The 23,912-nt window shown below is 40.0% G+C and overlaps 1 protein-coding gene across 2 annotated transcripts in view; it reads left to right on the top strand.

The window, feature by feature from the left end:
• The first annotated feature begins 10,688 nt into the window (after positions 1 to 10,688).
• The window catches only part of SLC1A3 (solute carrier family 1 member 3), a 75,067-nt gene continuing 61,843 nt past the window's right edge, over positions 10,689 to 23,912 (top strand). Inside the window, exons 1-2 of one of the 2 annotated variants that reach the window (XM_070519755.1) lie at positions 10,689 to 10,944; positions 12,743 to 13,014. In XM_070519755.1, coding sequence (XP_070375856.1) covers positions 12,834 to 13,014 — 181 coding nt within the window. In that variant the 5' untranslated portion in view covers positions 10,689 to 10,944; positions 12,743 to 12,833. Of the gene's footprint in view, positions 11,199 to 12,742; positions 13,015 to 23,912 lie in introns of both variants that reach the window. The other variant, XM_014831246.3, reaches the window with a different exon arrangement.

Below are 23,912 nucleotides of genomic sequence, written 5' to 3'. Positions count from 1 at the left end.
ATGAATTCCTTCTCCCATATCTAATAGCCTATTCAACATCCCACTTGATTATCTCAAATTTTGATTTCTCACCCTAACCACACCCCACAAAGTCTGTTCCCAGTCTTCCCCAAATCAGTAAATTACAACTGCAGTCTTCCAGTTTCTCTGGCCAAAAAACTTGGTGTCATCCTTTTTGAGCCCATAAATGCTCATAAAAATTTGGCTAACAATACAAGGCAGAATAATAGAGATTCCATTAGCTATCATTCCAGTCTTTCTAATAGTGCTTGGTGTACTAGCATGCATCATGTTAAACAAAATCACTTTAGCTATTTAATTTTTAGTTATCCCATTCCATTTCAGCTATGAATCTTCGTTGTCTTCATGCACTCTCATGCACTCCCTTGGCACACTCATGCAGAGCTGTAGCTTTTAATTCCATGTGTGTGTGACAAGTCCCAAATGTGGAATTCTAGCTTTCTCTCTCTTGAATGCCTTTGCCACCTAGACATCTCCATGCGGACATCGGAGAGTATACAAAACAGATCGCTTCATTCACCTACACCTAACCTGAACCTGTTAAACTCTATTTATCCAGTTGCTCAAGCCTAAAACCTTAGTTCCATCCTTCACTACTCTCTTTCTTTCATACCCTTTGTCCAGTGTATAATCAAATCCTGACAATTCTTCTTTCAAAATATACCCCCAAATAGGACCACTTCTCACCGCCTCTCCGGTGGGTCACCATAATCAAGCCGCCATCACCTCTCATTGGACTTTCCCAGCAGCCTCCTAACGAGTCTCCACGCAGCAGCCAGAGTTAGCCTTTAAAAAGGCCATTTCACTCTTCTGCACCAAGCTAAGCCCTACCATAGCTTCTTATCCCATTCAGAGCAGGATCCAAAGCCCTTTCCTGAAGCAATGAGCATTCCTTTGTTTAGAGTCTGTCTCTCCCTGACTGGACTGAAGCTCCCTGAGAGGCAGAACCTCCTCTCCTTTCTTCACCACTTTATCCAAACAGCACCTGAAACAGTGCTGGGCACACAGTCCGGACTCCAGCAAATATTTGTTGCATGAAAAGTGAATAAACTGCTGAACATGGAGTGAAGGGTGGGAGTGTGAAGGACTGCAGAAGGGCCACACTAACATTTTACCTTATATTTTTTACTCTTTTGCAATAAGAAGACATTTTGAAGACCTAAGTCTTCAAAGATTTTAAAGGGAAAAAATTTGCATAAATGCGTCATGAAGTCCAAGCTCTATATTAGAACTGAAGGGACACCAGAATAAGAGAGAAAAATCTATAGGGCCTGTGCTAGTGGAGCTGAGGAATCCGAAAATGTTAAATCCACCTTAAGAGAAAGATCAGAAAGGAGGCTCCCTCTAGTCTACACTGACATTGTAAGGAGAATCAAAATCCTTGCTTTGTCCATAGTCTGTTTTATCCTTTTGAAGATTGTTTGTGTTCTTGCCCACTCTCGTTTGTTCTTTTCCTTTTTCTCACCATAATCACACCAATTTGAGTTCATACAGTCAATGTGCATTTTTAAATCTCCAGACAGCTATTAGCAACTCAAGACAAGCCTGAAGGAAGGGCCTTCTTCCATAAAGCCCCAATATCTTGATTGCGGTCTCATCAAGACCCAAGGAAACAGCTCTAACAGGCCAACAAGGAAGCAATGAATTCTTGTGATAAGAAGTTGGGAAAACCAGATATTCCTGGTGGATGAAAGGCATGCCAGAGGGGTAGCTCCAAGATTGACAGTAAGTGCCCCATGGAATAGGGCCAGTTCCAGAAGGAGTAGGATTTGCTTCGTGCTGGGCTATGCTAATGAGTTTGTAGTAAAAGGTGCAAAGGGTAGTCAGCCTTGGATAAATTTACCCCTCAACATGCCTCCTTTCCCTAAGCCCATCCCCGCCCGGCCCCCTCCACACACATTTTAACCTCGAGGCAGATCCTGGGCTGGGATTAGATTGGGACCACATTTCAATCAGTAAACTGCTCCAGAACAGTAGGCTTCACCTGGTGGCTCCAATTTCCTGGAAGAATTTGAAAACAGAACCAGCAGTAAAACTTCTGGGTCCTGTTGGATTAGGCAGAGGAAAGACGCAAATATAATCAGCTTTAGAGAAAGGAGAACTCCAGCTACGTGTCAAGGGCGTGAGGAGTGATTTCTGTCCTAAATATTTGAAAAACACAGCAGACATCTAAAAAGGGATTCCAACAGATTATCTAATAAAATTATTCACTCTCTTCTAAATCTGGTGAAAGCTGCTTTTACTGGTCTTTTCTGCCTGCCTCATAAATGTTAGCAATTGTTATCCTTTGGTGAATCTACTGTCCCAGAGACAGACCTTCCTCTAATGGAAGAGAAGACAACCAGGATTTTGACCAGAGTGTGGATTGGGGTGAGGGATGAGAAGGCTTTCTGTTTCTGCTGATAGAGATCCTGGAATGTGGAAGAATTTTGGCCACCAAGGGATCGCTCCCACGGTATCTTTGTTACATTTGGATATATTCCTTTTGGCTTATGAAGATTGGGTAGTTCTTGGAAGGTCTTAGGGCCTGATTATGTTGTGGTTGGTATTACTGCTTGCTATGCCAGATTCTAGAAAAAACACATTAGCATTGTACAAAGTGCTTTGATACAAAGCTACCTTTGATTTTGAAAGTCGCACCTAAAGACTGTTTCTCAGTCCAAGGAATACTGTGACTGCATTGTCAAGAAAGCAAGGTGTATCAGCTGTTTCTACTTTCTTACCTCTCACTCCTCTACTTGTCCAAAACATGGTATACTCTATCTCTGCAGTCTTTTCTTTCACCTTTTGCCATGTAATAGCCCATCTGGAGTCCTTACTGGTTCCCTCACAAAATCTGTGTATTTGCTCCTGCAGGTTCTTCCACCTAGAATGACTCTCCTTAGCTATTCCTAACTGTGGAAAAGACTTCTTCATCTTTAAAGTTCCTTCTGAAATGCTGCCTCTCCCATGAAACCCTCCTTTATGCCCCACAACTGGAATTAACCTCTTTCCTGTCTGTCTAGAGAAATTTATTTTTTAATCTCTCATCAGGTCTTACTTTGTCAGATATTTCATGGTGCATATGTTTTCCCTACTCTATTGTAAGATCCTTGAGGATTGAAATCATTCTGCCCCTCTTTCTGTATCCCACCATCCCTCCAGTGCCTTCAAACATAGTGAATTTGTAGAATTCTGAAGGCATATTTTCCCTGGGAGTGTTAGTTCTAGAAAAGCAGAATTGTGTGGCACTCAAGTGCCTGAACTTTGAATGCAAGTGGCCTAGGATGGAATCCTAGTCCAACCACTTAACCAGCTTGTGATCTTGGCTGGTTACTGATTCTCTCAGAACCTCAATTCCTTCATTGGTAAAGTGGGAAGAACAAAACTGAGTAGGAGTAGGGTTGTTGTGACAAGTAAAAGAGCCAAACATAAAGCACTTGGCACAGTGCTGGCACATAGAAGGGACAATAAATGGTAGCTATTTTTATTATTATTACTATTACCACTAGCAATAAACCTCTGTGCATGGACCAAAATATTCTCACCACATGTTAATCTATTTAAATAAATTGGGAGAGAATGGGCTGAAGAGGGGATTGCCAGTTCTGCCAATTCCAAAGACTTCTCTATAAAATGCAAGGACTCCACTAGAAAGAAATCACTGCATAACAGTGCTGCTCAATAGAATATAATGTGAGTCACGTATGTAATTTAAAATGTTTTACTGGTCACATCAAAAGAAGCAAAAGAACAGATGCAATTGATTTTAATACATTTTATTTAACCCAATATCTAAAATATTATAATGTGATCAATATAATTATTAATGAGATACATTACATTTTTTTGGATTAATTTTTCAAAATCCAAGGTATACTTCACACTCAACAGCACATCTCAGTTTGTACTAGCCACATGCAAGTGCTCAATAGCTACATGTGGCTAGTGGCTCCCATATTGGACAACACAGCTTTTTAACATTAGATTTGAAAACATCTGCCTCATAAATGAATCAAATCATACCAGGCTTTCACTGAATGTAACTGGTATTATAGGACAATATGTTTCTCTGAAAATGATTAGGGCTGGGAGTGAACATGGGGTTCTGGTCTTGACTTTGACATTCACTTGGTTGACTTTGGGCAAACCATTAATTTGGCTGTGCTTCATTTCCCACATCTGTCCTGGGGCTTAGCTAGGTCACAAGGCCAAAAAAGTATGACCAGTCCCTCAGTCCAGTCTCTTCACCACCCTCCGCACTAGGCCGAGGCCTGAGACCTGAAACACATACCCCTACACATTTTACCTGTGTTAAATTTATTTTAAAAAGTCGTGACTCTATACGATTTATTAATCAAGGCATCACTAATACCATGGGGTTCTTAGAGTTTACTTTATGCCTTTTGTCTTCTTCCTCAGAGGTTATTCCACCTTATGAGAATGTTATTCCTAGAATTTTAGCCCTTCAAGTTACCTGAAACAGTCATTTCCATATGGTGCTCTGGGAATCTGCTCAAGGTCCAGACGCTGGCAGTGAGGGCAAGGGAAGATGGAGGGGGAGGGGAAGCCAGAGGAAGGGCCAATCTAGTGGTTCTGGGCTCCCTAGCCCCTCGTTAGGCTTACCCTTGATGTGCCATATTGCTATTTGCTTCATCGTGAGATTTTACTTGAACAAAGAGTTTTTAAAAAGTTTGAAATCCAGTTCTTGTCTTACCTTTCATTCGGAGGGGAGGACCACAATATTTGCCCGGGCTTACACAACCCAACCCCAGTCTCAGTGTATTTTTCTCCAATGCCATATTATCTCCTCTGATTTTACCTTTGATGTTAAGAGACTTTGAAGAACTAACTGGACTTATGCAATTCCAATAGAAATACCCTTTTACAACGGAGGCCTGTTGACAGGAATGAACTGGTCACCCTGAGTTAATTTCATCAGCAGGTGCAATCTTGTGCGGGGAGGTAGCTGGGTGAAGAAGGAAAATCGCCTTTGCCTCTTCTGTGACCCAGAGGTGAACTGCCTCAAGAGGCGCCAGCAATTCTCCTGCCCAGCTGAGGAAAATGGGATGGGTAAGCATTTGGGAGGTTTTCTTCCCTGGTCTTTCTACTTAGAATCAATCCCTAGACACAGCATTAGCAGAAGATGGACTTTGACTCAGGGGTACAGCACAAATCCTGAATGTATGTTTTAAAGCATAAAATAACTTTATTCTGACCTTCCTCCAGATTACTGTAACAGCATCCAGTGACCAAAAATTATTTCAGCTGCTAAGGTTGATTTGTGTTCAAGGCCCAGACAGTTTCCACCATTCACCCTGTTTTCTCAACTCAAAGCTGCATTTTGCCTTGCTCAAAAAATTTGCATATTTTCTCAGTGCCTGTTTCTGACTCACAATAAACAATGCCCAGACCTCCTGCCAAAAAAATGTCCAAATGCGAAGTAGTTGCTATAATAGTCGTTTTTGTGATGGCAACTTTGAGCTGTGTGCTTTTAAATTATAATTACTTTTTCTCCTTACAAAAGATGTGTATCTGTCTTGATTGCTGTAATTATGATTCTATACTAGCAAACACTTATAAAAGATTCATGTCATTGCTGTGCTTCATAAAAACCCGTGCCCTTCAATAAGCTTCCTTTGGTGACTGTTTATATGTTTGTGTTTAATTTGTGGCAGAGAAATCTAATGAGAAGCCATTAATCATTGAGTGCATATAAAATTTGTGTCCTTAACCAAATAGACCGAAGTGGATAGGGCAAGCCCATTATTGGCACGACATGATTTAGAATCATGGAATATGAATAGGGAAAGGGACTTGAGGAAAATAATCTAGCCTAACCTCATTTTACAGGAGACCTTCAAAATTGGGACGGGAGGAAGATGTGGTTTAGTGATTGAAAACACAATGGGAGCAGGACTGGGAGGACCCAAGTTCTAAACCTGGACCTGGCACTAAAGAATCATGGCACAAGCAGAATTGACTTCCTCATCCATCCTCGTTTTCAAGAATGATAGGTGGAATCCATGATTGATGAGGTGCTTCAGGGGCCCACCTGGGGGAGAGAAGAGGGGGACACTGAGGTAGGCTCTGACCCCTACCCCAGATCAATTCAATTACAGCAGCCACACTTAGATCTATTTTATATTGTAAAGATTGAAAAAGGATCTCACTGGTTTTGTTGTTGTTGTTGTTTGGTTTTTACTGATATCCTTTTCCTAAGTCTTAGAATTGGAGATGGATTCATGAAATCTCTCATATTTGTGGCTGTGTTGTGTCCACTTACTCATGCAGCAACTCTTTACTGAACACCTTCTGTACTGGTTACTGAGTATGCAGTAGTTATAAACACAGGCTCTGCTCTCAAAGAACCACAGTCTAGAAAGGGAGAGTTGCAGTACAGGGTGGTGATCACTCTGGAAATTAAGCCCAAGGAGCCTTGGGAGCACCTAGGAGGGGCCATCAACCCTGTCGGGGACTTGAGGACTGACTTCCCAGAAGAAATAACAGACAGTAGGCCTTCCTTTTAATGTTCATTACTTTCTTTTCTATCTGTCTTTAATAAAAGCTGCCAGAGACTTCCTTTGGAAAAAGATGAGAAACTAAAGTTCCAAGAAATGTTAAGAACTCTTGTCACTCACTGACTGTAATCCTGGGTAAATTGCTTAATCTCTACGAAACTACATGTCAACATCTGCATATCGGACCAGTAATAATAGAATGTACCTCAAAGCATTGTCACAAAGATTAAATTTGATAACCTGTGTAAAAGTGTTTCTAATACTATAAGTCCTTTAAAAATGTTGACTATTATTGTTGCTAACACTCAGCTGAAGGCTTTAGTTCCAATTAACCTACAAAATCTTTCCCAACTAAACCAATATTCTGGTCCTTCAGAGATTTGGCTCGTGTTGAACAACTGGGAAGGATGCCATTTCACAATATAAGTCATAACTAATAGCAATAACACTTATGAAATCTTCATTAAAAAGCAAACCCTCTTTTGCTTTAGTATGGAGAAAATGTGTTAAATTCCTCTAAACCACCATTATGTCCAGCTCTTAGCTAACTTGTGATCAAATGGTTGGAATAACTTCTCACCATTTTCAGATCTGTTTAGGGAGCCCCTCTTGCTCTTCTTCCTCCTTATGTTGGAGTTCCCTGGTCCAGGCCCTTGGCTCAGACCACTTCTTAAACTCCAACAGAGGTCAAAACTTTAGAACATGCTAGAGGAACACACTGGTAACTAAACCAAGTGAAGTGGGCGGGCCAAGTGACCTGGAGAATACACACCTCATCTAAAGGAGGAATCTCAACTCAATGCTGGCCTATCCCTTGAAGGGCCTCAATACCGTGAGATTTCATGGCATCTATTTTTTTAAATGTGAGTGTGAACTATCTCAGTTTGTAAATGCCCCCTCACCCCACTTTCAGCTTCCTAACTCTAGTCTTGTTCACTTAAAGGCTTTTCATCAATCTAAAAATAAAATTAATTATTATTATTATTTTTTTTGCTTGAGGAAGGTTAGCCCTGAGCTAACATCTGTGCCAATCTTTCTCCATTTTCTATGTGGATCTCCACCACAGCATGGCTGACAAGTGGAGTAGGTCCACCCCCTGGATCCAAACCAACAAACGGGAGCCACTGAAGCAGAGCACATGGAACTTAACCACTAAGCCATGGGGCTGGCTCCTAAAATTAATTTTTTAGTTAATTGTGCTTAAATCCTGTGCTCCCTCTTGCCTATGATTAGAATTCAAGTTCTTTAATTTGGTGTTTGGGGTCCTCTGTACATACAATGTTGAGCCAGCCACAGCTCCTTCAAGGAGCAATCAGTCTCGTAGGGAGACCTGGTCAATAGGCCTCAGCACAGAGTTCCCCTAACACTTTGTGGCGCCCTTCCATTGCCCACTGCGTAATAACTACAGATGCATGTTTGTGGGCTCCTAGAGGAATGGGACTAGTATTTGGAGCATAGTACTTGCTCAAGGTTTGTTGAGTGAAAGGATGAATATGATAATGGTTAATTATAGTTCACCTCAATGGTTGGGTTTTTCACGCTTCAATGAGTTTAAGATAAACCCAGTCCGTTAAAAATCCAACTAACCAGAATTCACCACAGATTCTTTATTGTTTTGCTTTTTACATTCAAACCTAAGAAGGAAAAAAATTAAGACAAAACAAAAGACCAACTACTGCAAGTACCACTTCTACTACTATCTCTAGTACTTCACTAGAGCAAGTCAGCTCCCGTGCATTGTCTCAACATTCTACAATTTCCAAATCGTAGAGGGAGAATTGACATTCTTTATGTGATCCTAAGATACAAGCTATTTGAACAAGGAATGACAAAATCCCTCACGAAATTAAAAATAAAAGTGCAAAATATTTGGAAGGTTAAAAGGTTTTCTAATCCATTTTCTTCCTCAAATTCCAGAATTCTCTTATCTTGAAAGTTGAAATTTGACTATTCTGTACTGTGTTACAGGGCTTACTTATTAATCATGACTCCTCACACTGCAAACTAATGAATGGGAACAGGCCATTCAAGGATAGATTGGATTTGATTGCTTACTGTTATAGTGATATTTTTTCTCAAAAAAAAGAATTTATCTACAACATACTTTATAATAGTATCTTTAAAGAAAGTTCTCGGAAGATTTTGCAAAAGGAGCAGCATTTGCCACGTGTGGGTTTTTTTTCACTCTGGAATACCAAAATTAATATGGTTCCCTGGCTCTGTGTCTCCCACTCAGAGTAGCTTTAAATGAAATACAGCATACAGAGGCTTGTTCATAATTTCTTGATCTTTCACTTATTTAGTATTTCCATGAAGGAAAAAAATGTTTAACACTCAAGGGTCTTATTTATAACGTCAGGGAAAAAGTAGAAATATGTGTTGAGTAAACCTATGTTGCCCCAAGGGCATTATTGCTATAGCTTTCCAAAAGAGAAAGTGGTTCTTAGAGAAGTAATTCCCAATATTTCCCCTGGACTAAAATCTTATAATTCAGATGAACTCTGAACTGAGACTCTTTGCATCTCATTTTCTCATTAGGTTTTATTACAGCCAACAAAACTTTCAGTGGTGAATTACTACCCTTCCCAAGGGGACACCAGACTCCCGTAACGTCTGTGCAAACTAAAATAATAAAATGGTTTTTAACCAAGCTTTAGCGATTAGAAAAAAGGAAAAAAGAAGGGGCACTAGGGTCTTCTCATCTCTGTGCTAACCAAAGTGTGGTTTTTCTAGTCCTTTTTCTTGCCTATGAAAAAACAGAATTAAAAAACGGAAATCCATTTGGCTTGAAACTCCATTTAAAATCATGTAATGATTTCTATTTTAAGTTGTCTTGAAACACAGGTTACTTCCTCGAGAAAGGTGGACAAATTAGTCTTAAACCCACGGTTCAGCTAGGACTGAGCGTAGTAAATAAACGCTTTAAAATGTACTCATGGTGTTGAGAAATGCCATCTGCTCCATCCACTTAGGCCAGAAGTGCCAACATAAAAACAAGTAGTTTTGTTTTAACACAGAAAATTGAAAAGCATTGTGTTTCACACCTTTATTTTACGCCATCCATTTATAAGAGTTATTTCGTTGTACTACATATCAGGCATAAGACCTATTCCTGCCCTCAAAGAACTTAAAATTTAGTTGAGAAGCTAAAATTTAACTTGACTTTAAAAAGAGAGAAGCAGTGGAAGACAGTATAAGTGAGCATTAAACAATGTGGTACAGATGCTAAATGACCTAGGAGAGCCGAGGAAGGGAAAAATCACCGAGGATTAGGACTGCTAAGAGTATATATTTCCAATAAACTCTTAAAATGATACCAAATTTTAAAGTTGTTATAATTGCTGCTAATTTGTGATTTTAAAGCACTTACATCATTCACCACAGCTATCCAACCAACATCCGTTCAAAAGGACGCACATGGAACAGTTGAAGCTGGCAGGAGACATGGCTTTAGAATCTCCCTGGATTTGCTAATGAGGGAAAAAGATACACTTTCATGTTGGATAAGAGACACCAGAATTAGCAGATTTTGCCTGAGGAATATGAGATTTAATGAACAAGAATACAGAACTCTAGCCGTAATTTTTGGTATGGGTTTTTGTTTCTGTTAAACTTTTTTCTTCATGCTAAACAAATTCTAAGTTTTGGAGCTGAGTCAGGCTCAAAAATTTTTTAAAATCTATTTTAACAGTCTATTTTCCTTCTTAAGAGAAGTGGACCAGAAATGCAAGCTATATTCAAGACAACGACAATTTTCTAATTCCTAAAAATCATGGGATGGGAGGGGGGAGAAGGGGGAGACATTTAGCATCTTTGAAAATTGAGGCATCTATCTGTATAGTGACTTTTCTTTTAAAATCACAAAACTTCAAGTGTGCATTTACACTCTTAGTCTTAAAACGCTTTTCACTGTATAGTTGAGCAAAGATCCTGCTGTCTTTGTGTTTCTTACCTTCTTAGTCTTTGCAATGCAGGCAGTTAGAGCTCAACTAGATTTGTTATAAGAGAGTTTAAACTGCTAATATAGAGACATGTCTCATCTCGCGTTTTGGGTAACTTTAGGCAAGTTTAGAGAACTGTGGTAAGCATTTTTTTCTCTCCATACTTGATTGTGTTCCGAGTCTTCCCAAGAAATGTCAGTTATTTCCCCAATTCTAAAAGGGGGACGCTGTCGTAACAGGCAAAAGAGCACACTGTCGTGTTTCCTGAAGGAGAGGAAACCTGCAACAACGTGAGATAATTAAATTTAGCCTTAGAACATTCTTCTTTGAAACGTTCTAATCAAGACTTCCAGCTTTCTGAGTGTGTGCGCGCTTTATTCTTCAATTCTTCCTGATCCCGGTTTTGCATTTCTAATGAAAGTGAACTGACAAAGCGTGAAAGTGGTCTAAGGAGCAAAACAAAGCCAGCAAGCACGCTTCTGGTGAGCCAAGATTAATCAATATTCCAGAAACCTTGGGTTTTCCCCCTCCTTCCCCGTGGTGTTTTCATTTTTCCCCACTCCCCTTTTCCCGGGCACAGACTCCTCCCCTTTTCTTAAGTTGCCGTGATAGTAACTTGCCGTTTCAGAGCACATGCATGCGTCGCTCGCTGCGTTTTGCTACTCTGCTGTACCGCCTGGGGAATTCACCTTGTCATTGCTTGGGGTATCTTCCACCCGTTACAAAATCAGGAAAGGTAAGTCTAACGTCCTACATTCCTGCTGGGCTTAGATTCTCGTTGCACTTCTCTGCCGATGTATTTTGTTTCTCCAGAAGAGGAGTAGCGAGCGTAAAAGCTAGCCATTTTGGTAGATGAAGTCCGTGTTAGTAATTTAATATAATGAGCGTGGGGTGTCTTACTTACGCCGTGTCCTCTCTTAATTTGGAGTTGAGTCATTTAGAGTGGATTGAAGGCAGATGGTGGTTCGAGGTCTAGAAAAGAATCAAGGCTGAGCTGGTCTGTTTAAAAGTGACTGGTAAAGGGAATCAGAGATTAGAGGAAAAAAAAACCTGGTCTCTCGCGTCTCCCCTTCTTCAGTTCTCCCTAAACTTTTAATCTGCTGTGAAGTATTAAACAAGTTGTAGGTCTTATTATCACTGACCCCAACCTGCAATTTTATTTAAAAGTCAAAACTGTTAAGTCTTTTTTTTCCGCACTTGGATCCGGTTGCCTCCCCGACCGAGACACACGCTGGCTGCTTGCGTTGCCAGCTACACACGTCCACAGGCACGACTGATTTTTAGTTGGATTGACCATGGGAAGGATTATGCGTTAGAAATCTTGAAAAGCAGCAGGAGGAATCCCCTGATTTTTCAAAACAGCTGATTTCCACCAAGGACAGATTTACTTAGATATATTTGAATAACCTAAGAGCACGTTAAAGAAACTGGAAACCGCACACTGTAATATTTGGAATGAAAATTGGATTCATATCTTCATCTGTACTAGAAATCCTAAATTGTAAAATGCTGAATTTCCTTAGAAGACTCCAGTGTGTTTGCCACAAAGACAAATGCTATTTTGTGCTGCTGCTTGTATTAAAGATGAAAATGAATTATGATTTCAGATAATTTATAGCTGTGTCCAGAGTACTTTGCTCATTTCATGAAAAAAATTACAAAGTTACCCTGTAAAATGGTAAAATGTATTTCCCAATTCCTGCGAGTATTTGTGTTCTTTTTATGACCATTTTTACTAGTTGATATTATCATGAGTTTTTCTTAATGAAGAAAATCATTATTATATATAACAGAAAGATCCAACTGTGAAATATCAATATTTTAATTCATTTTACTGACCTGGTTATGCCTTCACTCTGTACAGCCTAAGTCATGAGGTAATTAGTGAGCACTTCCTGTGCCTTCATTTCAATCAGACATTTATTGAGAGTGTACATTATGCAAAGCACTCGGCTAGGTTCCAGGGAATAGGGCTGAGGTAGGGGGTGCTCAGCCATATCCAGCTCTGAAGAACCCTTTTATAGCCTCTTTGGAGGAGGAAGACAAATTTTTAAAAATAGAACACAAATTTCTGCTAGTCTTTTCTGAATTTATGCCTGTTTTTTGCACGTGGTCTGGGGAAATATGTACATTCTAGCCTTGAAACCTGGCATTGCGGCTCTCCCAGCCCTTGATTCCTACTGAGATTATGCGGTTTGCCAGCATGTTGCCCTGTGGTGGAGCTCCCTGATTTCTCACCCCTACAGGCTGAAACTCTTGTCTTTCTCTCTTCCATTATAGTTGTGTTCTCTAACACCAGAGGTCTGGCTTTCTGGGGGTGATTCTGAGACATTGAAGTGCAAAGAAGAGACAACTCCTAGAGAAGTAAAATATGACTAAAAGCAATGGAGAAGAGCCCAGGATGGGGGGCAGGATGGAGAGATTCCAGCAAGGAGTCCGTAAACGCACACTCTTGGCCAAGAAGAAAGTACAGAACATCACAAGAGAGGATGTTAAAAGCTACCTATTTCGGAATGCTTTTGTGCTGCTCACTGTCACCGCCGTCATTGTGGGTAAGTCATTTGATAACAACCGAAAAAAACTGGATCTTGTTTCTCTGGGGCATCTGGCTGCCTGGGAATATTATCAGATGGACTGATTGTTGGTATTCAGAACGATAGCCCAGGCTTTTCTCTGAATTTCAAGATGTTTTTCCCATTAAATGACAGTTTGTTGGCATGTTTGGAGCAATATATGATAAACACATGGGACTATGAAAGAAGCATCATTAGGCATTATGCAAATCAGTTGATTATGTGGAGAAGGGAAATAAATCAAATGTTTTCCCATCTAATGTAAGGATAAAAGAGTAATAATTTAATCATTAGGCCTAAGCAGTTAAGTAACAATAAAAACAAGCAAGCAAGCTAGAGGTGGCCAAAATGTAATCATTATACAATGTCACTTTCACTTAAAATTAATTTATACAATTAGTATACCCAAAGTGAGATACAGGTCCCTAATAGTACTTATTTTCTAACTGGTACTGATTTGAAGCTGAGTATCAACACTTAGATATAGAGGCTGAATCTTTTATGTGTTTGCACTGTCTCACCCAGTGACTGGGAAAGGTAAATTGGAGAAAAAGTTAACACGGATCTCTTTCATTCATTGCTTTGAAGCACCTGCCATAAATAGCTATACCTTTTTTGAAACATTTCGGTCTCTTGCTAATTTAGCACTGTTGACAGCAATCTATACTGATAAACCATTATCGTTTTGTTGGATTTATTGGTATCTGAAATTATAGTTTATTATTTATGAGTGGTATTGTAAAATACAGCTGAGAAAACTACTTATTTGAAATTTTTCATTGAACCAATATAGAAATCGTTAAGCTGGTAAACAGGCCAATGCCATGTTGTAAAAACTGCTCTAACTTTAATATCTACTAATCTGCCACAAAAAAATAAAAGGCATACACATACAGTTTTAATCTCTATCTTGGAGTTTGCCATCAAATATAAAGAGGTAATCATAAAAAAAACTAAGAAATTCCTGTAGCATGTAGGTCTAATTATAGCTTTATCCAAAAAAATAGGATTTGTAAATTTTAGACAACTAGGAATACAGCAGAAGAGTATAGTTTATCACATAGACTGTAGATATATTCCATTGCCACATCTTTGGCTCCTTTTAGTAATTGTTGGTGATTAATGACTGTTCCATTAAGTTTAGAGATGTTCAAAGAGAAAGTATCCTGATTGACTCAGAGAAGTAATGCCTTTCTTTAGTAGGTTTCCAGGTTTGAATACATTCCTGGAAGCAGTATTTCAGTACCATGTCATTGCCTTGAAAGTCAATGTAAAATTCGGTATGCTCGCCTCATTTTTTGCTTTGAATTATAGTCATTGTCAAGCCAAGCAATAGCTACATAATAATAATAATAGTGGACATTTATATGGTCCTATTTCAGTGACTTTCTAGGTGTTTTGCATATATTAGCTCATTTTATCCTTAAACACGCCTGTGAAGTGAGTGGGTAGGTATGAGTCCTGTGCTCTTCATTTTACAGAGGAGTAGACTGAGCATGGAGAAATCAAGCAGCTTGCTTTAGGTCACGCAGCTAGTAAATGCTACAGCTGGAAGTCAATCTCAGGCTGTCTAGTGCCAGAGGCCTTTAACTTAACTTCTCTGCCATCCTGCCTCTAGTTGACATCTTGTAAGAGATGCCAGGAAGAAGAATGCTGCTATGTCTTGGTAGAAGCCAATTAGCAAGTAATGCTAGATGCATTCACATAGTATTGCCATTTTTCTATATGATTTACCCAATTAAACTCAGCAGAAAACTTATAATTCTCCTACAAATGATTAAGCCATGTCCCTCTTATTCATTTAACAAATATCCATTTATTTTGTAATCCTATATGTATAATCATAGAGCTCAGTGATACTCGAGTATGTTTGGAAAAGATGCAGAATGCTTATTCAGAATGGTGTTCTAAACACAAGAGTTCAATTTCTATGACAGAAATGTTTCAGTTAAAGAAGAGAGAAATGGAAAGTAATAAAACATGAACATGGAAAGCAGATTGATAGAAGAAAATAAATATTACAAAGAAATAACATCTCTAATAGAAGGAAGATAATGCCAAGATTTGAGTCCATTTTCTCTATGAGTTCTGGGATCATTTCCTAGTCCAGTGAAGACTTTCCTAAGATTTGTGAGAACTGCAATGAGTTGGCTGAGCTGGGGTAAATAGCTTGGCAGGATGCCCTTGTGGTTGGCTTTACTAATGGAACTGAGGAGGTAGAAATAACAAGAAGAAGGCACTAACAAAGAAGCAAATGAAAAGAGCTCATTGATAGTCAGAGAGACCACTGAGTCTACCCCAAAGACTCGGAATCGCAAATAACAACTTAGTAGCAAACAGATTTAGGAGAGAAGGAAGAATCCTTCAGTTATCTCTTGGTACAGCTTCCATTGAGGGTCCAGAAGAAAAAACAGCTCCATTTAGCTTGTTGCTGGGTACCATGTCTATATCAGTCCTAAAAGAGATAATAGGGAAAGCACATCTGGACATCAACTCTCGAATTTATATACTGCAACATAGGAAAAAACTGGAAAGATGCTAGCAAGGAAGAAGAAAATAGCTATTTTTCCCCAAAGATGAGATGAGAAGAACTATAGCTCTTGTTTAGTTTTCAAATTCTTAGGTTTTGATAGCTTTTAGTAAAAAAGACTGGGAAAATCTATATATTGGGGTGAATTTTTTGTTCAATCTGTTTTCTTTTGTTTTTTTGAAATAAAATGAATATGTATTTAGTATATGGAATTGGAAACTAGAAAAATATTGAGGAGGAGTAGAGACACTCCTCCTGAGTATGTTCTAAATCCCTATATTCAGAATAAAACAGAGAATTGTAAATATTTCGGTACCAATTCCTCTACAAGCACAGGCGTAGAACACTTGTGCAATTTTGTGCCATTTCTAAGCAATGACATTTCTAACGTCATTTCTAAGTGATGTCAAAGTCTGAATGTGCCATGCTACGGCAAAGCCCATGTAACACGAGTAGGTTAGCAACCTGAGAAAAGGCAGTGCCAAGTGCTAAGTCCCTTTAAGAGAGTTCATTATTAGATAATGCATTAGGTAAAGTGTCTTCCGGGGCTGTTGTAGACATCTGTCTGACGAAAACCACACTGAGAAGAGTGGTTACTGTCGTTCTTCCTCCAGGAAGCACTTTCTCATTTCAAAATGTGGTAAGTTGTGTTAGAGTGACCTCAGACATCTCCCTGAAAGACAGGGAAAGTCCTTTGTCATGTTCAATCCACTGAATGCCACTCTTTCCATGTCTAGGGAATGAATAGCACAATAAAAATGGATCTCAGGCCAAAGAATTATGAAGAAATAGGTCATAAGATCAGCTTTGAGGGGAGGGAATCAGTGAATAGAATTGCCTAGAATTAGATGGTGGTTTTACCTAAGGGAGGTCACAAACACCTTTCTCTGCTGTTAGTCTTAACACACACACACACACATGAAGTTTATGTTTAGGTAGTCCTTTATATGGGTTTGAGAGAAACTGGCGACTTTTCAGGAAAGAAAACATGCTGGTTAAACTTGTATAAAGCATTTCCCAACATTCCCTAATACTCTCTGACAATAAATTTAAATTGCACTAAAATTCAATGCAGTTCGATAATATCTCTAGAAGGATATACAAGAAACTGGTCACTATGGCTGCCTGTTGGGATCAGAGCTGGATATGTGGGGAATGGGATGGAAGGGATATTACTTTCCCCTAAATAAGTTTCTATATCCTTTTACCACATTCATATATTATCTACTATTATCTATTATGTGCTAAATAAATATTGGTTATTTTTTTAAAAGAAGATTCAATGCTATTCAGCAATTTAACACATATTGCATGTTGCGTATCTGGCCTTGTCCTAAGCAAAGGGGAGTCTCTGCCGTTGGGTAATTTAGTTGGAGACATGGATGAAAAATAGGATGACAAAGGGATAGACAAGGTTCAGAGGCAGTAATAGAGAAGTTTGTAATTAATTCTAGACACTTTTTAAATGAGATCGTATTATGCATACTGTCCTGTATAATATATGATGTCTTCCTCCGTTAGTACTTAAAGGTTCCACTTTCTTATTAACAACCACATTGGGAGCCCTAGATGTGCCATGAGAGAAAAAAAGAGCTTGGCTTTTGGTGAAGGATAGACCTGGATTCCTATGCCAGCTGTATTGTTTAATAGGTGTGTGATCCTAAAGAAGTCATTGAACTGCTGAGCCTTGGTTTCCTCATCTGTCGTTCCGTGTAGAATATATATTCTGAACACTTACACTGTGCCAAGCACTGTTGTAAGAGGTTGTTAGTATTAGCTTTATTTAACCCTCACCACAAGCCAGGGAGGGAGGTATTTTTATTTTCATTCTATCGATGAGGAAACTGAAGCGCAGATACTTATCCCACAGCTGATGCATATTGACTAGGATTCAAATCCACCATTCTGGCTCCAAGTTCATCCTCTTATCCACCACACTGTTCTGGGTGCTGATTCCTGCCCTCAGGGAATGTCTGTTCTTGTTTTAATACAGCAGTTAGCTAGGATGTGCAGTGACCATCAACAGGAATGATGGAAAGGAGAGGTTGAATTGAGACCTCATTACAAGGGTCAATTCTGAGTCTTGGTAATTAATTGCATGTGAGACTTGACAGAAAAGGTGGACTGCAGGTCAGTGGTCCGATGTCTGGCTTGAGTGACCAAGGCAGAATATGGAAGGAAGGTTGGGAAGGGGGCGTAATAAGTTCACTTGGGGATGTGTTGAGTTGGAGATGAGGGATGCCACTGCAGTGGAGGTGCAGGGCAAGAGGCTCACTGTCAACAGAGATTTGGAAAGTATTCTTGTGATCTGCAGACTGAACAAGGACAAGTTCTATCTTGGAAAGTTAAATGAATTATAATCAATGAATTGGGTTATCCTACTGCATAAGCTGCTCTATGAGTCTCTTCTCAGAACAGTATTAACTCTAGGGCCCTTCTTTATGACTAAAAGTACTCATCTCCCGGAAATGCTGTAGTGCTGTTCTGTGCCTTGGACACGTACGCACTGTCTAGCTGAGTCAGTCAGTTCAGCCAAACAGGTTCAACCATGTGGTTAACTATCAGCTGCTGTGCTGAAGTGACCAGTAGTGGGACCAAACTAGCCAACTGCTAGAGTTAGTGGTGTGGGCACAGTCTGGCACCCACACTGACATCCTGTCAGCTTACAAAAGAAGGGCTTCTTCACACAGGTTGAACAACAGGAATTCAAAAAATGGTGAGCAGATTTCTTCAAACTTCCTGGAAATGAGAAAGGAGACAGGGAAGCTCAGGGATGGTGAATAGATTTCTTCAACACTTCCTGGAAATGAGAAGGGAGACAGGGAGCTTCAGGCAGCTGAAGGGAGGGTGGCTCCCTAGGCAGGCCCTCCAAGTGTTACCAGAGCTCAGCTATTCCCTGTCACTCATGCAGGCTCCCCAGGCAGAGGGCTGGGAGGGAAGGGTTAGGCCTTTGGAGCTGAGAAGCAGTGGCTTCTCAATGCCCTGCTCTGGTGAAGTGACACAGGGATAGGGTGTAAGGACTAGAGTCTGATTTTTCTCTGCTTCGTCTTCTCCACCAGGAGGTAGAAATACAGAAAAATTGTTGGGGACAGCAATAGCAAATAACTGACGTGTTCATGGCACACTTGGATCTCGGCCCCCTCTCCCAACTTCTCCAAAAGCATTCCAGGGAGCTGCCTCCTGTCGTGGGGGAATAGTCCATTACGGTATAGGAGAGTGGATCAGAGCTGCAGATTCCGGGGTCAGACACTTAGGCTTATGTCCCAGTTCTGGAACTGAGCCTCTGTTTCTTCATGTGTAAAATAGAATAATTATAACACCTCTCTGCCAAGGTTTATATCGCAGTTCTGCCCCTTATAACCATGTAACCATAAATAATTTCCTCAAATGCTTGGCAGGTAAAGTGTCCAAAGAAACTGTAAACCCCTCGTCTTTTGCTTCTGTCTTTGCTATGGCACCAAGTGAAAATACACACTGATTTGATGATGGTGATCTGCCAGAGAACTGAGACCCAGGGATATGAGGAGGACAAGGAGTGGAAAGGGAGAAGATGGTCACCTGGTTTAGCTCTAGAAGAAGTCATTTCTATTTCCCTAGCTAGAGAAGAGAGCCAAGAGTTGTAGGAAGAGACTTAATAGTTGTAAAGGGCTTTGAGAGGCGGAGATGGAAAGCCTCAGAGTAAGTGATACCATCGTTATCTGTCCCCTACCTACCTGGCCTCTTGAGCCGAAGCAGAAAGTAATCCCCAGACAGTTGTTATCACAACACAGGCTGCTCAATGGAGGGAGTGCCTGACAGTAGATGTCTCTCTCCTGAAAATGAGAAGTTTCTGAGAAAATGTTTTCAATAAATGTTTTAACATACTCAATAGTACATTTTTGTTCATACCACTTGGGACCTTTGAGAGTTCATCACCTCCCTGGTCTCTCCTTTTCTCCAGCATTTTGATATCTACTGCTCATTAACTGCCACCCTCATCAGAGGGAGGGCAGGCAAGATGAGGGGTTCTGGAAACTTGGGAGAAGTGTTGCCAGTTTCTAACAAAGTTGGTAAAGGTTATTTTGAAGTAGGGGGTAGAAGGCTTAATGTTCTAAGATTATCTTTAGATTTTATTTTGCTCTATTTTCTTCCTGCTAATTCAGATAATAAGAAAACTGAGCAGGCAATTTCAAGTTTGTTTCTTTCAAGTAGGTAATGGAAACAAGCAGGTGTGTTCAGAACAATTACCTGCAGTAATAATACCTTCCATTGTTGCCGTGTTACACTTTACAAAGCGCTCTCCCATTGCGCTCTATAACAGTGTAAATCCGTGGCCAGTCCATCCCCCTTCTGATTAGTATCTGCAAATGTCTGGAATGCAGCTGAGAAAGCATCGAGAGTCTAAAGGTCTTGGTTACAGACCCAGCCCTGCCATCAACAAACTCACTTTGTGATTTAAGACAAATCTCGAGGCCTCATATTTCCTCATCAGCAAAATACGTTTGGACTAATATCTGCTTCCAACTCCAGAATTCTACCATTTTAAGTCTAAATGCCTTCCTCTAAAGCATCAGAATATATGGAATAAGATACACAAGTTCCAGTCCATGACACTGTACAATTGCAAAGACCTATTTCCCGTACTGATATCTCCCAACCCATTCTAGCCAGTCTCTTCAATCTAACAAGCAACCTCCTTCTGTTGGTTTGAATTCTTGAGGACCATCAAGTTCCTGACTCTGGGTGTAATGATCATTGTTTTCTAACCAGTGTTTGAGGACACCAGTGAGGTACACCTCTGTAGAAGCCACGCTGCCCCTCAGTCTTCTACTCATCTCTCACAAATCAGAGGAGGAAAAATGTGGGCTTTTGTTTTTGCTTTAGAGTAAACAAGGTTGTGAAGAGCCTACACTGTTTGGAAGAGGCAACTAGAATGGAAGCTCCGTCTTTTCCAAGCTGTACATTCCAGGTGTTGGAGTACTTGATATTTATGGAACACTGGGGTGCCATCATTCATCAGGTATTTGGTCTGGCAGCTAGATGAGCTGTATCATTGCTGTGAGATGAGGAAACACACACAGAACACTTCAGGGCACAAAATGTAGCCTTTATGCTCACCGAGTATAAAAATTATGAGTTTTACGTCAAGATTCAGTGCTATCAAAATTGCCCAGAGCTTATTCCCCAGCTGGAAAATATTCCCATCACTATGCCCAATCAAGAGATGTGCTCAAGTGGTTTTGAAACCAAAAAGAGAAGAATAAAAAGCCCAAAACTAGATAAAGGAAGATATACCCTGCATGAATTAAGACAAGGTGGGGGAAAGGCACTCTTTCTTTTCTCTATGTATTGTATCAAAGATTCGAAGGTAAATTTAGGAGCAACGAGTTAAAAGGCACACTTAAGTTTTGAATTTCAAGACTGAGTTCCTGTCTCCAGAGAAGGCAACTCCATTCTTCTTGTTCCCAAAGAGACTTCTCCAGTTCTCCAGCAATGATTCCGACCACAGACTGCTGCGGCTTCCCAGAGAGTAGACAGCAGGCTATTAGTGAGAGCCTTTCTATTCAGAATCTTGTAAGATGAAGCTCATTTATCCCTAATGAGAGTAGAGATGGACAATTGCTGCCCGTCTCACCCTGAAAAGATGGCCCCTGCTTTTAGACACATTGCATCGCTTGAAATTCCATCTTTAAAATAAGTAAAGCAAAACCCCAGGGATACATGTGCTTGGTGATATCTTCAGCTTATTGATGGATGTGAAGGTAAAGCATCAAGAAGGAAATTATGAGTCTTTTAAGAGACTGCCTGTGACCAAAGTTGTCTTCCTTTTTATATATTAATTTTTGTCTTTTTAGATTTGCTTTCTTAAGGCAAATGAAGTAGTCATGTAAACAAAGCTAAGATCCTCTAAACTTCCCAGAGCTTTGTAAGTTCTGGCAATGCACTGCTTTCCACAATGTGATGGATGATGAAAAGACCATGCCACCTTTGCCGAGTGGTTTTCAATGTGCGTCTGCAGCTTTGGTACACTTCTTACTCCAAAGCCTCATTGGTTGAGCAGCACAGGAGCCGATAGCGATTGAGTTCAAAGTTTTTTCAGATTCACTTCCTTGCCTCCAAAAGAAACAGCTGTTTGATCAGAAAGTGATCCACTCACTATAAATCTGAGCACAAACTAGTGACTTCCTTCTCCATGTCCCAAATTAAGTAAACTCACTGTTATGGCAAATTAAAGCAGGACTGGAGAGGAAGCAACCCAGATCCAAAGTGACTTTTTAGAAAGATGCAGGTGTCTAACAGAAGCGATGTAGAATAGAATTCAGTCAGTAAGAAAAAAGGTCGTAGGCCATTTTTCAAAATAAGCAAAGAAAAATGGCCTACAATTTTTCATGAAATAAATAAATTTATATTGCCCCAAGTCAAAAAGTACAAAAGAATATAAAATGAAAGCATCCCACCCATTGGTGTCCCCCAGGAATCCAGTTTACCTTGTTATCAGTTTCTTATGTGACTTTAGTTATTTTATGAGTATATAAATAAGTACAGATTTATCCTTTTTTTGCCTTTTGTATACAAATGGCAGCCTGCTGTGTATAGCCTGCTTTACACCTTGCTTTCTTGCATCTTGCTTCACTTTACAATATCCCTTAGGTATGATTCCTTATTAGCACATAACAAAGCCCCTCATTCTGTCTTGGGGCGGAATTATATGGGTGTGCCATAATTTACTTAAGCAATTCCCAATTGATCACTTAAGTTGTTTCTAACCTTTAGATATTATTTTTTAAATGGCTTCATGAATAATCTTGTACGAAAGTTATTTCACCCAGGCAAAGTATATCTGTGGGATACAGCCCTGGAAGTGAAATTGTTGAGACTAAGGGGATACATGTCTGAGGTATTGATAAGTATTGTAACTTGTGGCCCTTAGAGGTTGCACTAATTTACTCTCCTAAAGTGTGGTATTTCTAAAAGGATTAGCTCCATTACTGCCCCTGCCAAAGGTAAGGATGAGTAGGGTTTGCCATTTGCGTGGGCTAACACACGAGCAAATGGCAGAAGGGGACCTTAGAAATTTTAAATATACTTCATTTCCGATTTCTACTCACCCATGACAATATTTTCTTCTACCAAAAACAGGCAACAGGTTCTGATGATTTTAGTTAATGTTTCTAAAATAGAACATTTTTTTTAAATGCTGATAGATTGGACATTTAAAAGACCTGTGGGATTATTTGTAAGTTAAATTGCTATTTCACATAGCTTATGTTAGTGCAGTTTTAGGAAGAAATCACCAGGCTTTTCAGAACTCCAAGGTTCTTCCGTTACAATTCTCTCTCAGAGTCGCCCAGGGCTGGTTCCTCTGGGCATCACTGGTGGGACAAGGCTGGAGCAGGTATTTCCCACCTTCAGCAACAGGAAATACCAAAGGACAAAAGAATGAGCCAAGCCAGGGCCCAAATCTCTGGAGGATGTGGGAACAAAGGAGTTGGGAAGGGTTGAAAGGGTTACCTCAAATACAGAGTAGCTTCTCACCAGGAAATGCCTGTAAGTTTGGGCTGAAACAAAAGACCAGGGACCGGCAGACCTCTTGGGCAGGTAAATTCACCATATGCCCTTGCCCACTGTGTAAAAATAAGCTAATGGAACCTTACGTCCACCAGCTTCATCAGGCTGGCGTGAGACAGGCTTATGATATCTCCAGATTGGGCCACAATCTAGCCAAGTTCTGAAACAAAAACTTTCCTTCGCTCTATCAAATAGTTATTTATTGTGTACCTGCTGTTGATGCTAATAATTCATAATCAATCTATGAATCCAAATTGGGATGATTATATTATGAGCCAGATCTGAGGACTAGCCCTGGGCCTTCCTTCCCCAAGGAAAATTGATGATATATATACAGAGTGATTATATACCATCTTGGACCAATGAGCGTATATCACATATGATAGGAATGTCCCTTTTACAATAGTCACGAGATTGCTCTGCAGCCACAGCACATCAGTGATTACAGCAGGTCAGTGGTCACAAGCTGAGCACAGCAGGTCAGTAATTAATCCTTAGATTAGGGAGAGATGCTTATTCTAAAGGAAATGCCAATATGGGGGAGGTTACATCCCTATCTTTAGGGGCATCGTTCTTGTCTTTGGGACATAGTAAATATTTAAAGCAGATGTGCAATGCATGTTCAACAGCCACATCAGGCCCTTTTGGAAAAACAAGATCAGGCCAAATTAGTTTTAACCAAATAGCTTCCTCATATACTCCAATAAATCCTGTTGCCTTTCATTTATTTATCACTGCTATAATAACTGTAATAGCCAAAGTGATAAAGTGTTTTTTGACTTATTAAGTGCTTTTACAA

The sequence above is a fragment of the Equus asinus genome, chromosome 10 (assembly GCF_041296235.1).
Source record: "Equus asinus isolate D_3611 breed Donkey chromosome 10, EquAss-T2T_v2, whole genome shotgun sequence".
NCBI classification, from domain to species: domain Eukaryota; kingdom Metazoa; phylum Chordata; class Mammalia; order Perissodactyla; family Equidae; genus Equus; species Equus asinus.
Note: the sequence above shows the minus strand (reverse complement) of the source record. Positions and strands in the feature narration are given on the sequence as shown.